The sequence below is a fragment of the Bison bison genome, unplaced genomic scaffold (assembly GCF_000754665.1).
Source record: "Bison bison bison isolate TAMUID 2011002044 unplaced genomic scaffold, Bison_UMD1.0 scf7180017864177, whole genome shotgun sequence".
Classification (NCBI taxonomy): Eukaryota; Metazoa; Chordata; class Mammalia; order Artiodactyla; family Bovidae; genus Bison; species Bison bison.
The window spans coordinates 1,602,733-1,620,472 of NW_011494749.1; the positions used below are offsets into that span (position 1 = coordinate 1,602,733).

The 17,740-nt window shown below is 45.1% G+C and overlaps 1 protein-coding gene across 3 annotated transcripts in view; it reads right to left on the reverse strand.

Moving 5' to 3' along the window:
* Window positions 1-943: 943 nt before the first annotated feature.
* The window catches only part of MTA3 (metastasis associated 1 family, member 3), a 211,343-nt gene continuing 194,546 nt past the window's right edge, over window positions 944-17,740 (reverse strand). For 2 of the 3 annotated variants that reach the window (XM_010842311.1, XM_010842310.1), the window contains exons 16-17: window positions 15,538-15,684; window positions 944-1,637 (exon numbers count right to left, since the gene is read on the reverse strand). In XM_010842311.1, coding sequence (XP_010840613.1) covers window positions 1,612-1,637; window positions 15,538-15,684 — 173 coding nt within the window. In that variant the 3' untranslated portion in view covers window positions 944-1,611. Of the gene's footprint in view, window positions 1,638-2,387; window positions 2,462-15,537; window positions 15,685-17,740 lie in introns of all 3 variants that reach the window. The other variant, XR_825501.1, reaches the window with a different exon arrangement.

Below are 17,740 nucleotides of genomic sequence, written 5' to 3' on the forward strand. Positions count from 1 at the left end.
ACAGCTCCAAGAGTTGGCAGTGGTGAGAATGTCCCCGGGGTCATCCCTCAAACACTAAGATGAGAACCAACCCCTCCTGGGGAGAGAAACCACAGTGCCTGCGAGACTGGAAAAGGAAAAGGCAGCTCGTGCTTCGAGCGTCACCCTCAGTCATCACGCATCACATCCTCTGCTGAGCTGAGCCCAGCCTGCGACGACCAGACATCTGGAGCGTCATGGTCATTTTAGGGAAACCTCACTCTGCCTGGATGGCAGGGGGCACTCAGCTCACTTGGAGCCACTCTGTCCTGCAAGCAGCTGGCCGTTTGACCTGCTGTCAGCCACCCAGCTGTCTCCCGGCCGCAGGCTCCAGGCACCACAGGGAGGCCACACTCCCACTGGCTTTCATGCTGCTGTGACCCTGTGCCCTGAAGCCTGTCCCTGCAAACAAAGGCAGGGAAGCAGCAGACTCACATCTGCTCGGGGAGCAAACAGGGCATTAAGGTTTTCCTGTCCCCGCAGCTGTGTACACAGAGTGGCAGAGTGGCCCACCTGTGACGCCAGCAGGGCCTGTACCAGGGCAGACAGCAGAAACAGACAGGTCTCCTGGGGTCTAGGCACAGGTGCTCACAGAAACGGCTGGGTTGCCAGGGTGGCGGAGGCAGGGCTTCCACACAGACTCACCTGCAAACACAGCTCTCTCACTTCACCCTTACAGGCCACACAGACCCCACCTGCTTAAAATTAACCTGGATGAATGAGAGTCCTAGAAGGAGCAACCTGGCTGCAGCAGCTGGTTTGGCTATGAAGGAACAGGGCAGGACATGATGGCTGGTCACCATGATACACACGCTCAGCTCACGTTTTACCTGCTCTCACTGGGCTGCCTGCGACTAAGCAGAACCAAGAGAACGCCAGCCTCTTTCCAACAACAAAGCACGGATGATATAAAGAGTCCATAGGCTTCCCAAAGACAATTTGCTTATCTTTTGTCAGAACCACAGGTAATTCTGTACCTGGGAGGGATGAAGGCAGGGGGACAAATACAGGATGCAGGGGGTGAAGGACAAAATTCCCCACTAAAAAAACGGGGAATGAAGCCTACTGAGAAAAAGCCGAGGGACAGTGACAGCTGGGATGGGGGGAACATCCTGAACTACATCAGCATTGGCACATTTCTTAAGAAAAATCCACTTAGAAACATGCCGTATCCCTCAAGTCCACACTGACACAGCCGGCGACAGAGCGAAGCTGGCACATGCAGGGCTGTAGCGGCTCTGAGCCTGCAGCAGCCCCACTGCCCCGGAGCCGCGCTGCCCGGGGTTCAGGGTGCTGGAGAAGGAGGTCTCGGAGAAGCTCCCCCAGCCCCTCAATTCCCCAGGCAGGTCCCGTTCTGGGGCAGCGAGGTCTCTGGAGGAAAGCAAGGGGACACTGATTCACAAGAGGAGACGCAGCTGCGGGGACGCGTGCTCCTGCAGTCTCTTCCCCGGCCTGGTCCAGGCTCTGTGGGGTGCAGGCGGAGGTCTCCCCCGGGATACGCTGGGAATGGGGCTGCCTCCTTCCCAGGCATGGCTATGGACATCAGCGGGACAGTGTAGCAAGTCTTGGATTATAGGATTAAACAGCAGTAGCTCAGTCTGACACGCAGCATGTGAGTTCTGGAAAAGGAAAGAAACAGGGTCGAAGTTAGACAGGTGCTGATGGCAGAGGCAAGGGGAGAGGAAGGACGGATCAGACCTCCCACCACCATCATCACAGCCTTCAAGGAAAGGAGGCTGGGCACTGATTCAATGTTGTTGAAGAGTGGACCAAAGGAAAGTTCAACTGAGGCCACGAAAATCTGAGTGACACTGAGGTATCTTGAAAGCTGGAGTTGGGAAGGGCAGGTGCAGTGGTCACCAGCCAGGCAGGCAAGTGCTGACACGCATACCGGAGCAACGTCGTGGAACCTCTCTGACGGGACGCTAGGGAATGGGGAACGCAACGGGCCTACAGGAGGCATGCTCTGATCTCAGGTAACCATAATCAATCATACGATGTAGGCACTCGGAAGCTAGGGACATATTTTTCCATAGGAGGGGAGTGACCCCAAACACCCAGTGTCACAATGTCCCTCCTTCCCCCTCAAACCTTCAACTGTCCTGTTCCAGAGCTGCGCATCTAGAGATTCTCAAGAGAAACAAGGGAAAGAGAAGCAGTGCCGGCCAACTACATTGTCACCATCTGGTGTCACACAGTGGCTTGTGCAAACTTTTGCTTGTTTACTAGCTAAGCGGCTAGGAGGGAACTGGGGGGTGCCTGCTGAGACGGGATCAGGGGCTCGGGCCAAGGCAGGGCCTGGATACTCTCTCTGGTCACACGCTCTGCAACCGGGAGGGGACATGCGGTTAGGGGACAGGGACGCTCACCTTCACAGCCTCCCGCCATCCTGAGGAAGGGCTGCAGGATAGAGCAGAGCTGCGCCTTCACTTCATGAGCCTTTCTAGAATGGGGAGATATATGCACACAGCCTGGTATTGGAGAGGGCTCAGCAAGTATGTGTCCAATCAAAACCCAGCCAGTTCAGTTCAGGACTGGGCTAACCTGCTTTGTTCCCTAGGTTATGGAAGAAGCTTTCACCAGAACCTTGTGAGGGTAAGCAAGGTTAGGAGCTTGCTCAAGGCTGCATGGTGAGTAAGTTGAGGAGTCAGGATTTGAACTCAGATCTTCTTAATTCAGGTAGAGTTTTTCCTGCTATTCTAAGCTGCCCCATTCTCCATCCATCCCAGTGAGAGCACACAGCTCTCTTCAGTGTCTAAATTACGGGTTATGTGTGTGTCAGTATCTCCAGTATTTCTCAGAAGCCTCTCTCCTTTTGTGTGTGTGGGGAGAGGTGAGGGGGACCACTCTGCCATTCATTTATCCACCCACCTATGGAATTAAGCCATTTGCCAGAAGAGTCACTTGTAAATAGTTTCCAAAGTTTCTGGCCTACCATGGTAAATTGTGCTTTCTTCTATTTGAGCTAAACTTACCTGCTCCACGTTTGAGAGCAACCCTCTCATCCCACCAGCTCAGGATCTGGCATCCAGGTTCACACCTGCTTTCTCCATACTGGCCATGGTTTTAATCTGAGATATGTCACCTCTTGCATTCTGGGCTGAAGCATCCCAGTGCTTACCACCTGCGCTTGTAATACCAAAATGTTTCCCTGCTCAAAGCTTCCTCAGCCCCACTGCATTTCCCAAAGCAGGGAACCAGAGCCATGTGAAGGGTCCCAGATACACAGGGCCCCAGAAAGAGATCTATGCCCATTCTCAGGTCTCCTTCCTAGATGATGTAGCCCAGATCATTTTGGTTTACACTTATAAGTAAATTATCATATGCATCAATCTACATTTGCTACTTCTGTCTATACTAACTCTGATTTATAAGCACTTATTATTTTTTTACAAAATTTTCCCTTTTGCTTTGACTATTCATAAGTACTTAAAGGGCTTCCCTGGTGACTCAAATGGTAAAGCATCTACCTGCAAAGCAGGAGACCCGGGTTCGATCCCTGGGTTGGGAAGATCTGCTGGAGAAGGGAATGGCAACCACTCCAGTATTCTTGCCTGGTAAATTCCATGGACAGAGGAACCTAGTGGACTACAGTCCAGAGAGTCGTAAAGAGTTAGACACAACTGAGCAATTAACACACACACAAACACACACACAAAGTATTTAAAGTCCCTGGACTTGGAGGTTCTTTACTGTAACCAGCTGCTGCGATATAAACAATTTTTTTTTTTTTTTTTTAAGGTTTTCAGCTACCAGTATCTGAGTTAATTTCTTCCCCTTCTGAAACCCAGAGGAGAAACCACCATCAGAATTCTGGAGTCTGGAAAACAGATAAACAAGTGATAACAGCCCATGCATTCAAGAAAGCCAAACCTGAAGCTGGCAGTGTGAAAAGCTGCGAGCCCAGTATGCACAAAACAGCTCAGGAATGGATACCAGACACCTCGAGGGGGGTGGGGGAGGGGAGACTGCAGCAGAGATCAGTTGAAGGCTGAGGTTGCTGGACTCCTAGAAGTGCTCCTGACTCCACACCTCTCGGCAGCTGCCCACCTCCCACAAGTCTGGATAGTTATTCTCTAAAGAGGACCAAATAGGGGGTTGCAGGCCTAGGGTTCATAAGGCGCCAAGCGGGGCTGCCAGTCCTGAAACTGAGGACTCACGTGAGCGTATATCCACTGAATGGTAAGACCTCTAGCCTTCTTCCCCTTGAGCTCCCAGAAAGCAGGTAGCCAAAACGTTATCCTCTGAAAAAGAGACTATGCTGTGGTCTGAATGTTTGTGTCCCCACAAAATTCATATGTTGAAGTCCTAAAGCCCAATATGACGGCATCAGAATTCCGAACCTTTGGGAAGTGCTTAGGTCATGAGGGTATAACCCTTACGAATGGGACTGCGGTCTGTGCTCAGTCGTGTCCGACTCTTTGCAACCCCATGGACTGTAGCCCGCCAGGCTCCTCTGCTCATGGAGCTTTCCAGGCAAGAATACTGTAACGGGGGACTTTCCTGGCGGTCCAGTGGTTAAGACTTTGCCTTCCAGTGCAGGGGGTGCAGGTTCGATCCCTGGTTAGGGAGCCAAGATCCCACATGCCTTGCAGCCAAAAAACAAACAGAAACAATATTGTAACAAATTCAATAAAGACTTAAAAAAAAAAAAAAAAAAATGCTGTAATAGGGTGCCATTTCCTACTCAAGGGGATCTTCCCGACCCAGGGATAAACCCTCTGTGTCTCCTGCATTGGCAGATGAATTCTGTGCCACTAACACCTCCTAGGAAGCTCATGAGTGGGATTAATGTTCTTATAAAAGAGACCCCACATGCTCCCTAGTTCCTTTCATCATGTGATGACACAGCAAGAAGACAGCAGTCTGCAACCCAGAACAGGCCCTTCATCAGAAGCCAATTATGCTGGCACCCTGCTCATGGACTTCCCTGCCTTTAGAACTGTAACACATTTCTGTTGTTTACAGTACGCATCTGTAGTATTTTGTTACAGGAGCCTGAATGGACTAAGATAGATGCAAAGCATCTTCTCTGGGAAATCTGCCCAGCCCACAGAAAAGACCTGAGGATACTGACCCTCGGGCCACTCAACAAACAGCCTGGTCTGATGTCCTTTCTGCGAGGTGCACTGAAGGTTGAAGTACAGAGCTTTCATCTGACTTTAGTTTCCTACTCTTAAACACTATTACACAACCAAAGGTCACCAGGAAGAAACCTCTAACACAAACGTTAGAGACCAAAATAGAGAAAAATGCAAATTGGAAGAAACAGATTATTCATGGAGAAAACTCAAGAAACAGAAACCACTATCATTAATATCCTCAGACAGGTAAGGAAAGATACAGTGTCCACAAGACACAAACAGTATATTATTTCAAAATAAATTGAGAGAACCAACAGAGTTGGCAGGGAGCCTGGAGAAGGACTGAAGAGTTCTGCTTCCTATTGTTGTTCAGTCATTCAATTGTGTCCAACACTTTGCGACCCCTTGAACTACAGCACGCCAGGCTTCCCTGTCCTTCACCATCTCCCGGAGCTTGCTCAAATTCATGTCCATTGAATCAGTGATGCCATCCAACCATCTCATCCTCTGTGGTCCCCTTCTCCTCCTGCCCTCAATCTTTCCCAGCATCAGGGTCTTTCCCAATGAGTCAGTTCTTCACATCAAAGTAGTGTGAGCCAAAGTAGTGGAGCTTCAGCTTCAGCATCAGTCCTTCCAAAGAATATTCAAGGTTGATTTCCTTCAGGATTGACTGGTTTGATCTCCTTGCTGTCTAAGAGACTCTCAAAAGTCATCTCCAGCACCACAGTTGAAAAGCTCAACTCTTCTGCTTCCTATAATGGTGGGCTAATTTATCTTGGGTTAACCCTCCAGCCAAAAACAGTGATAAATTCTATATAAAATATAAAAACAAGTGTTTGAAGATAGTGGAGAGCAACCAAAATCAAGCATAAATTGGAAGAGAGATGACTTGAAAAAAGGCAAGACTAGGGGAGATTCACTGTTAACAGTACCCCTGTGAGCAGTTCCATGCCATACAGAGGGATATGGTTCCAGCAGAAAGCTGCAGTCTGACTGAGCTGAGGAATCAGGGACAGATCGGAGTTCAAGGCTGCCAGTACAGCTGGAAATTGAGGGAAGAGATTCTAAAAGGAAGGACACAGGTAAGGGGGAGTCCCCAGATGAACATACACACTCCTCTCAAATCACTGGCCGATTTCGGAACTGCTCACACACAAAATGAGACTCCCAGGAGCCCACCGGAGAACATCAGCTGAAACGTTAAAAAAGGCTAAGCAACCACCTCAGCAGCTGTCCAGTGCTGGGAAGACAGAGTTCAGAATTCAAATTCTACCAAGCTAGAAGGACGGGGCAAACAACTTGGTCTTTCCACTGAAATCTCATGGAACTAGGAGCATAACTGAAATAGACAAGCCCTAATAAAGCCAGGTGGCGCTAGTGGTAAAGAACCCCAATGGCACCCCACTCCAGTACTCTTGCCTGGAAAATCCCATGGATGGAGGAGCCTGGTGGGCTGCAGTCCATGGGGTCGCGAAGAGTCAGACACGACTAGGTGACTTCACTTTCACTTTTCACTTTCATGCATTGGAGAAGGAAATGGCAACCCACTCCAGTGTTCTTGCCTGGAGAATCCCAGGGACGGGGGAGCCTGGTAGGCTACCGTCTATGGGGTCACACAGAGTCGGACACGACTGAAGTGACTTAGCATAGCGTCAAATTTAATTGCTTGTTAGAACATACCTTAATACTCTACAGGAAAAAAAAAAAAAAAACTCCATTGAGGAAAATAACAGAATCCTGAGTCTCCACAACTTGTCATCCACACTGACCAGAATTCATTAAAAACCGTTAGACCTGGGAAACGGGAAAATACTCATAATCAAAAGAAAAAAACAGTCAGTAGAAGATGATTAATGGATGATTCAGATGTTAGAATTAGCAGATATGGACTTAAAATATTTACTATAAGTATGTTTTTAAAATACATTGGAAAAGATGGATGTGTGGGGGACAATATGGTATATTTTAGTTGAAATATCAAAGACCTAAATGGGAATTCTAAAACTGAAAAATACAAAATATGAAATGAATAATTCATTGGATGGATTAACAGAAGACTCAGTACTGCTGAAAAAATAATCAGTGAACTTGTAGATCTCCAAACATTATTCAAACTGACAAATAAAGAGTAAATATTGCATGACTCCATTTAATAAAATTCTAGAAAATGTAACCTAATCTATGGTGCTAAAAAGCAGATCAGCAGCTGCCTGGGATGATGTGGGAGTGATAGGGAGGACAAGAGGGCCAATTATAAAGGAGTGCAAGAAAATTTTTGAGGGTGACAGGCAAGTTTATTATCTTGATTATGATGATGGCTCCTGGTGTGTGTGTGTGTGTATGTTAAACTTATCAAGTTGAATATTTTAAATATGTATAACTTACTGAATGTCAATCATGCCTCAGTAAAGCTGTTTTTAAATTAAATGATAATGGAAAATAGCTTTATAGGGTATTTAAAATATGTGCTAGAACAACCTGTGCTGACTTTAGAGATGCGATAAGAATCATTATATTCTGAGTTTACTAAAACTAGAAAAATTTTCTAGTTTCAGTTTTTTAATTCATTTAAAAAACTAAAAACGAGAAAAAGAAAACTGGTACATTCGTTTTAATATCAGACAAAATAGAGGAATATTAACAGAAGTAAAAAGGATCATTTCCTACTGATTAAAAAGGTCAAAAAGACATAAAAAAGTCCAACAACATATATATCCAATAACAATTTCAAAATTACATGAAGTAAAAATTGGCAACTTTTAGGGAGAAATTAGACAAGCCTGGTTGGAATATAAAGTAGGGTAAAGCAGTACTCTGCAGAAAGTAAACAGACACAGGGGAAGAAAACTGGAGGAAAACAAGAAGAAAATTAGAAAGCAATGTAGGAGGTCCAGTCTCCAGTATCTTGATCCTTTTTTCTGCTGTCTGGTCCCAGATACCTTAAATGTAACCGCCCTGTTTCCCCAGGACTCACTCATGTCCTTGGTCAACAACTGGCCCCAAAGAGCTCCTGTAGGCACTCAGTGAAGCTGCAATCGGACCATCGTGGGAAGGGTCTTTGCACACATCTTCTTAGGGAGCTCACCTAACAAAGCTGCCTCCAAGCCTGTTCCTCAGTTTTACATTAATGACTTTTCGTATTCATGTATATGTAAATAGTTGCGGATAAAAATAAGTATTTGGTTGAGGGAGGAAAATGCTATACATTATAACTCAGATGTTTTCTGAGCTTAAAGAGTGCTCAGTCATCTGGAAGGGAAAACAAGAAACACTGAACGAAAATAAGGAGCAAGGCTGGGGAGCTTAACAAGAACCCAGTGGGAGGCTCCCAGGCAAGGAGGCTGTGACTCATCTTCTGGAGTCATTGCCCTGGGAGCTGTGCAGATTCAGAAGATTTCTCCTCACTTCTTCACTGGGATCTGAAGAGACTGGGCAGGGGATGCCTAAATCGGCTGTTGGGCTTCACTTTCCTGGGGCATCAAGATCTAATGCTGACGTCCCGCTGGCTTTCTTAAAGCCAGCATCGAGGAGCCGTGGACTGCTCTTCAGGTGAATGAGTCCACTCTTTTCTGAGGAAGATTCGCTTCTCAGGGACGAAGCTCCCTCCCTCTGCTGACTTCTTCCCTCTCCTTTCCCAAGCATCTACCATTACCCCCTCAAAATAGGGACTCAGTTTTTCAGTCAGGGGTTTACTTCCTTTCTCAGAGGTTCCCCCTCTACGTCACTGAGGATGGGCGCTCACAGGGATAGGCTGGTTACAAAGGTTTCCTTGCATGACCCCTGAAGGTAAACAGACTTCCTGAGGGAGCCAGAGCTGGTTCTCACGGCCGTCGGCCTCTGAGTAACTACCAAGGACTTGGGTCTCTCTTCTAAAATCTCCATATTGCTGGTGTAGTTGTTAAGTCGTGTCTGACTCTTGTGACCCCATGGGCTGTAGCCTGCCAAGCTCCTCTGTCCATGAGATTCTCCAGGCAAGAATACTACAGTGGGTTGCCATTTCCTTCTCCAGGGGATCTTGCCAACCCAGGAATCGAACCAGGGTCTCCTGCATTGCAGGCAGATTCTTTACTGACGGAGCTACGAGGGAAGCCCTCCATATTGCTGAGAGGATCTTAAACCTAGACCACTTATAGGCTCACACACTAGCATTTTCCTCAGGGGCAGGACAGAAGAGTATTCTCTGGGAATACTGTGATATTTACTACTAAACCCAGCAATGGACCCTGAGGAGGCCAGTTTGCCATCCTTCCAGAATACGCCAAAACACCAAGGTACTGATTACTCACACCTAAGGTACTTGGGCCAGTCTTCCTTCAGAAACCCTACTCCTACGTGAGAGAACATCCGCTACCCTCAGATAAAGCTTTAACTGTCCTGAAACTCTCCAGATACATTAGATAATCTTCTATACCTGCTTCACATTCAATAAACTCTGGGACCATAATAATCCATTATAAAAACTGAAGAAAAAAAGAAACTTGAAGGTACTTTAATATATTTAATCAGGTTTTAACATTATAGCTTGAGAACAGGAGACCAGAGGTGAGTCCAGGAGCACTCAATGTTCTTCCATAAAAAAAATATTGTAGAAGATTCGAAAAAAAATCATAGTCTTTTGAAATGACATAAAAATGTTTGACAGAAGGCAGCCCGGGCCTAAGCATGCCTAGGAGTGCCATCAGCTGCTCCTGGCAGTCTATTTTTATTGGGATTTGTAAAGACAGCAGATGCATTCCCAGAGCTCTCTCACTGGTACAATGGCCTCACCTCCACCCATTTCCCAGGGTGGGAAGCAAACAGTTGGAACTCTTGAATCACTAATTTCAGAAATAAGTGATCCAAAGGACAAGTCTTCACATACCAGATCATAGTATTAGACTTAGAGGCATCCCCATCAGATACCCCCTTCCTTGTATAAAGACATTGAGAAATGCTATTAGTCAACGCAGCAAACACATAAGAAAGATAACCATCTGCAGTATACTCACAAACCTCAGGGGAAATAAGCCGGAAGAGAGCAGATTAAAAAAGAAGTTTATTATACAATTCATCAATTTCCTTGGCTCACATGCCCTGACTCTGTTCCATTGAAAACTCACCTCTCTTCTGAGCCTGCTGCTTTGGTTTTCCTGACACACTGAGTCCTGTTTCTGCAGTACCCCTGGGACAAAAGCCACGCCGTCTCAGAAGATGGTTAAGAGCACCTCTAGCTGATGCTCCCTTGGTCTGCATGACTACACAGCTGAAGCTGTTCTCAAAGCTCCCCAAGTGATACAGATGGAGACGCAGGAGGAAGCCCCTTGTGCCTGTGCGGTGCGATGGAAGCTCCGCTGATATACCGAAACACAAACATCTGACACTAGGTAGGGAGCGGTCCTGGGGCATCTCTTTAGGGGGTCAGGAAATACCTGTACAGTCCTTTTGGAGTCTTTCCTGACTCAGCCTTCACTGTGAAAAAGATTTCACTGTCTCAGGATGACGCTGTTCTACCCCCTTTGCTGTAGGGTCTCTAATCACAGGAACCTACAGGAAGCTAGATGAGCCCTCTTTATAAACTTAATTTTATCTTTAATACTTTTCTAAATAACTTAAACAAGGGCAGTTTTTCTTTATAAATACTGGCCCTGTCTATGTGCAAATATACACTGGAACATATCCATTTACCTTTAAGCAAATATCCAAGAGTCATTGTTTTGAGAATCATACCTTTAGGTAAGAAATGAACGCAGTTATAAGGAAAGCATTGACATTATTCATATACAATTCACATATGACTATAAAAACTTTGGTAACTTAACAGTTTTCAAAATAAAACAATAATGGCCCTTCTTTAGAGGAGGAGATGAAATCTTAATAATGTTATGTGTGCGTGCTCAGTCGTGCCCAACTCTTTTGCCACCCCATGGTCTGTAACCCACCAGGCTCCCCTGTCCAGGTGATTTCCCAGGCAAGATACTGGCGTGGGTTACTATTTCCTACTCCAGGGTAACACTTAATGAACACTCACTATGTGTCAGAGTCGATACCAGAAATATAATTGAAACACATCTCACCTTTAGGTGATTGTGGGTTTTTCTCTATTTCTTTTTTCTCCCCTCTCTCTGACACTAACATAGCTTCTATCCCCTAAGTTCCAGAAAAAGGAGGGAGCAGCATACAGGCAGAGGAGCTGTGCAGAGGCAAGAGCTGGAGCTGACGGCTGTGCTTATAGTTCAGTCTGAGCAAAGAAAAATGCCCTCTATGTTCCTCTCTGTGTTTACAAATACAAACCCAGCTTTGATACACACAAAAAAAACCAGAAACATCTCCCAGGTACATGGTGTACTCAACACACAGATCAGGGATCCTTATTCACCCAGTGGAAACAATCTTAGATTTGGAGTTTAAAATCTCATTTCTGCTAATTGCTAGCAGGGTGACTTTGGGCAAATCCCTTTACCTCTTTGAACTTGGGTTTTTTTATTATTAAAATGAGGGTTATAACATCTACCTCATAAAGTGTTTGGAAGACGAAGTGGTATAAAGTAGGTGAAATTTTTTAATCATTATAACAATTAGTTAAGGCAAATGAAATCTATATTTTACAGAAGAGAAGAAAAAAATAGTTATGGAAACCAAATGATTTACCCAAAGCCACACAGGAAATTATCAGAGAAGTTAGCAATTCATCCCATCTCACTCCAAACAGTCAGATGTTCTTTTTTCCGTGGCAGAGACAAATCCCATTTCCCCTGCTGCCCTCCCTTTGGGGCTCCCAGACATGGAAAGTAATGCCTCTTCTATCCCCACTGGTCTTAGGGCCTTCTGTTCTTACAGACACTGGAGTTACCCGAGTCAGCCAAATGTGGTAGGCGTTTGGCTTGCTGGCAAGAAGACTGTCATCTCTAAGTCAGAAAAGGGGGCAGGATTTGGAAAGCACCCTGATGGCATGTGGCCACCACTGGAACTACAGCCTGACAACAAAGACTAATATAAAGCGACATTGATATGGATCTGGGTAGGTCTGTACTGACTCCAAAATGTGAGGCTTTTTATGTGTGCAGGTTTTGTTTTTACCCTTAGAATCTAAGTTCCATTAGGACAATCACAGAGGTCTGTGGGTGGCTGGGTACCATGGGTTAAGAAGATGCAGAGTGCTGACTCCCAGGCCCTAGTCACACCAGGGCCTTTAACAGGCCAAGGCCAGGTGAAAGACAGTGACTTTCAGAAGATAAGAAGAAGCTGCCCACTCTTTTTTTTTTTTTTTAATGTCAGGTAAAAAAGTGTCATGAGTTTGAGCAAGCTTTTGGAGTTGGTGATGGACAGGGAAGCCTGGTGTGCTGCAGTCCATGGGGTTGCAAAAAGTTGGACACGACTGAGCGACTGAACTGAAAAAACTGTCTACCAGCAGGAATTCAGAGACTCTTCCCACCATGAAGAACCTCCTACTGAAGGTGGAGGCTGAGCAAAGGGAGCAAAAAGCAGAAGGAAGAAGCAGACAGGAAGCCCCAGGGCTGAGAGACCTGGCTGGATGTCTCAGTACAATCAGGTTTTGCTTCCAGCTGGACTGGTTCTGTCCACCAGCACCCTGTCTGGTGTGCTCATCTGTCTGACATGCTGATAATTACATAGCAGTGCTAATTGATGGTATTATTGAATCACACACGGTAAGACTCTTCCATGAATTTGTGCCTATCAATTCCAGTGTATAATGGTATTAACTCTCCCATGAAAATTCACTATTAGCCTAAGATTTTTATCTAGTACTTTGAGTTCATCTTGGAAACTCAGGTTAGTCCCTGTCTTATATCCTAAAGAAGTAAGAAATAGACCCATTATCCCAAGGAAAAGGTCCACTGAGAATACAAAAATGGGGACATTTTCTAAAGTATGTACTTCTGTTACCCTCTTGCCTCGCAGCTACACATCCATCTACTTGAACTCAGCTTTGTGATGCTGGGTTGAGTTGGGACTGCAAATGCTCCTGTGCCATTCAGATCCCTGTTACACCAGTGCGGGGGTGGGGGGGTGTGGGTCTAGAGGGCACCTGCAAGGCTGGGCAAGAGACTCGCTTCTCCTTGTTCCTGTCGGGAGCAGTGTGTTTCAGGTCCCAGTTTCACTTCACACTCCCGGGAGCAGCCTCATTGCACTTGCTGAGAGATGCCAGCACCAGCAGGGCAGTGCTCTTTCCTCAAGGGTCTGGGTCCCAGCTCCTTGGGCCTCTAGCTGTGATGACCCCAACTTCTCCACTTGTCCCCCAGCTCTCGTGATGGTGGCTGTTTCCTCTCCCCACCCCACTGTCCAACAGTGTTCCCTATTCACCCATTCTGTCCTTCAACATCTATCATGTTGATTTCTCATATTAAATGAGCTCTTACAATAACTTATGTCGTCCCTACTTTGCTAATACAGCACATTTGAGAGCCACAACTTCATTTATAACAGTGGGTAAAAGAGCAGACTCTGAAATTAGTCACACCTAAATAGGAACCCCAGCCCATTTATGCAACTTTGGTCACTTTGGAAAATTTAATTCACCCCTCCAGGTCTCATTTTTCTCAATCACTTTCATTTATTCAACTAACATTAATTGATCACCTGCTAAGTTCCAGGCACTATGCCAGGCAGCAGAGATACCATGGTATGCAAAACAGTCAAGACCTCTGACCTGGAACCTTCTGTCAACTGCATCAGATGAGATAATGCAGGTAAGGCACAGGTAATCAGCCTTCCTCTCTGTACTAGGACAGGGAAGCAGAGGCAAATGGGTCTCGAGAAAAGTGCAACGGCTACGTTTCCTCTGAAACTGAGACAAGTGTCTTTTCCTTAACAAGGTTGAAGGTCTCGAGCAACATAACCCCAGGGATTCACTAGGCGCTCTTGTCTGTGCCTCCTGTTCAGAGCAGAGAATCAATGCCCTCACAACAGTACCCATTCAGAAGGAAATGGGATAAATTACCCTAAACAGGGAACACTACATGGTGGCACTTTCTAGAAATTCCAAAGAGACAAGGTCCTGTGATACAAGGGAAGAACAAAAGGAGCCACGATGCAGGGGTAGGACTGGGGCCCAGAATGACCGTCACCATGGGGCACGACTGCAGAAAGACACTAAAAAGCCACTGTTCCAACATCAGTCACAGCAGGACTCTTTTTACCATACAGAATATATAACCATAAAATAAACAAGAACTTACTTTCTGCAGTAGGACTACATACCTAGACTGTCCAGGGAGGTGATAAGATGGAAAAGAAAGATTCTTGATTCCATTTAAGGTTGAATCTAAAGGTCCCATGCTGCAGGCAAGGAAAAGTTGGAATGCAATCCCGTCTCCACATTTTGACACAATCCTTCCTTGGACCTCTGCTGACTAGACATCGGGCATATTGAGGAGGCAAGGATGGCTGATGTTCTCATTAACAAGGAAGTATTTCTGCAAGACTATTATGCAGCTAAATTCTCGAAAGCCATATCTGCAGCACATTGATGCCCTATAAATGCAAACTAAACTCGTCACCCTCAATTTTTGATTCATCGTGACATCACTATGACCATCGAAAGTCATGCAGAAGGAAAACAACCGTGGGAAATTATTACCAGAAGGTCTCCTCCACATCCTTGCTCTAGGGCCTCAGTATAAATAACTTACTGCCATTGACAGAATTTAGAGTCCCACAAGGCATGAAAAGCCTGGAGTTTTATTCATAAATAAATGCCAACATTTAAACAATCAAGACAGCTTCAAACTCTAGGACTATTGAAATGAACAATATGTACTGCCCAGATGATTTATAATGCTTGTGTTTACAGTCCAAATGGGATGATAATTCAATTCCACCTGAAGAGTCATTATATGGCCAAGCCCAGGAGAAGTACTTTGGATAAGAGGTGATATTTCTCAGTTTTCCCATTTCAAACAAATTATTATTTCTGTATTTAGGACATCACCTAGGTAATTCTTTTCATGACTTATAGTACTCTTGAGCAATTAAGAAAATTTATAAGGTGAACAAAGTCAGGGACAAATGCCAAATTCAAAATGATCCGCAGAACACCGAAGAACCCCCCAGAGAGCACTGCTGTCTCAGACACGAGGCAAAATAATCCCTTCTGCTCAAGAAAACAGAGGTGCGCAGTGAGAATGCATCACAGCAAGAGCATTATTACCCAGCAGAGGCAACCTGCTAAATGCAGACTTCATTTCCAAACCGGCCTCCTAACAGGAAATGGGAGCAAAAAGGTCCCTTCTGAGAAGATGGAGAAATAGCAGTTGGCAAAATGTCTTCACTGTGGTACACGGCAGCCTTCCCTTATATCCCCCTTTCCGCACAGTCCAACCAGAGGGAAGAAGAACCTGTTATGCATTCATGCACGTGGCAGCAGACACTAGAGCAGTCAAGGGCAGAGAGGCCCTGGCCTATGGGATTAGCCCCCAGAATTCCTGGGCTTACATACCATCCAGGCCATTGTGATGACTGTAGTTTCTTTTCCCCAAAATGCTCAGAGACGTGTGATTCGGGGTGGCTAGCATCCGCTTGGTGGTTGGGGTTTGCAGGCTTGGTGTAGATCGAATTACATTAGGTTTCTTCGAAGGATGGATCTCTGACAGGGGGAAGAAAGGTTTCTCAACTCAGAACATGGTATTAAAAATCTGTGTGCACTTACCACTGGCTAACAGGCACACATCTTATTTCTTAATAAGCTGAGAGCCAGTTCCTTACGAACCAGCCTGTTTTCCCAAGGACTTGCATAATGAATCAACTTCAAGTGCTGTTACATGGCCTTGTTTATCAAAAGGGAGCTGGTTCTGCCCCTGCTAGCTGAAGCTCTGAGCTTCATGTTGTGAGTAGAAGAAGGAAAAAAAAAAAAAAAAGCCACTTCAGAAGGTCACTTAAACACAAGATTTACTAAGGGAATAAGGCATCTGACTCTTGAAGGAATTAGAAATTCAAAGTCTATCTGGAGAGGCAGCCTCAAAGAAAACTACCTCTGCACTCCATCACACTAGGAACAAGGCATGCAGCACATCTGGTGTGTGGCAGCTTTCTGAGAAAACAGGATTCCTCCTCTGGCTCTGCAACCAGAATACAGGACCAGGGTCAGTCACTCCAGGGTCAGTCAGTGACACCGAACTTCCAATACTAGTGTTAAGAAGTAGCAGAAGGAAAGCTTTGACAGAGGCTATACCACAAAACTGTAGGGTGTATGTGGTGCATGTGTGTTTACGTGAAGTACACTGCTGTCAGTCACACAGCCCTGCACTACTTAATACTTTCTGGGTCAAGTAGATGGACATAAATTGCAACACTGCAGAAACTGGATTTAAGGACCTCCGTCTAACACTAAAACCAGGCGACCTCTTCTCTAAAGCTGAACCTGCTCACTGATCCTGAGTTACCACCCAGCATGCCAACCATGCACAAGCCACCCCGTCTTCCCAGGCGAGGGCCAGGATATCAGCCTCATGTACTGAAATTTAGGAAGAGCTCCACTGTCTTTACCTGTATGCCTTCCTCACTAGTGGAGGATTTTTGAGGGAAAGGCCGTATTCAAAGGCCATGTTCATCTTAGTGTTCCCTAAATAACTTAGTGTAAGTGTCTTGCACATAGTAAATACTCAGAAATGTGTTCTGTAGGGAAGTGCTTCAGTTAGTAAGGACAGCCCTGCTGTGGGTTTGTCTGGTAGAGACAGAGACCAGTTTGCCCATAGGAAGAACATATAATTACCTATGGAAATGCTAATATGCAATGTCATAGTTTATTTCTTATGATCATCTTATGATCAGATACTTTGCTTTGCAAGGTGGGAGAGGCTTCTAGGATTACACCCTGCAAGGGAACATAGTTAGAAAACTTCACAGACTAGATCACCACGAGTTAGGTCATACCTGTGATAACCATGTGATATTTTAGGGGGATGTCAAAGCAAGTCTTTAGGCCCTGAAGGAATAAAATAGGAAATAAGGTGGCAAAGTAACATCAAAGAGGAAGCTGTGCACTCTGACTCTTAGGATGATCTGATACGGACCAGATAATATACTAAGTTTAAGGCTACACTTTGATTTTTAAAAGACTGGACCTCTTAAGTCTGGACACTTCATAAGTATAAATCTTTCTGACAAAATAATAAAGTTCAATGCAACTCTGAGCACATACTTCAATTTTACTGAGAAGATGAAAAAGCAAGAATATTAGAAGCATAAAAACATAGCTCCTAGGTATAATAGGAACCATTTTTGAAACCACTATTTCACAAATTATTTATCTTAAAACTCTGCCAAAAAAAAGTTATTTCTTGGTAATGTTACATTATTAATTATTATATTTCAAGATATAAATGGAACTACCATATTTTGTGACTTTCAAGTTAAATAACAGGATAAAAACCAGAAAGCAATACTAATGCTCCCCTCTCAAGTAACCTTAATCGGCACAACAAAACTATAAATATTGTTTAAAGGTGGTTTAAACACCAGTTTTATCTCTTTTTATTTAAAAAAAAGTACATGAATCTTTCTCTATTTAAGGGAAGGGGTGAGGTGGGTTTGCAAACAGTGGAATATTTGTATCAAAATATTAAAAATATTCATCTTTGGGACTTCCCTGGCGGTCCAGTGGCTAAGACTTCACCTTCCAATGCAGGGGGTGCAGGTTCAAT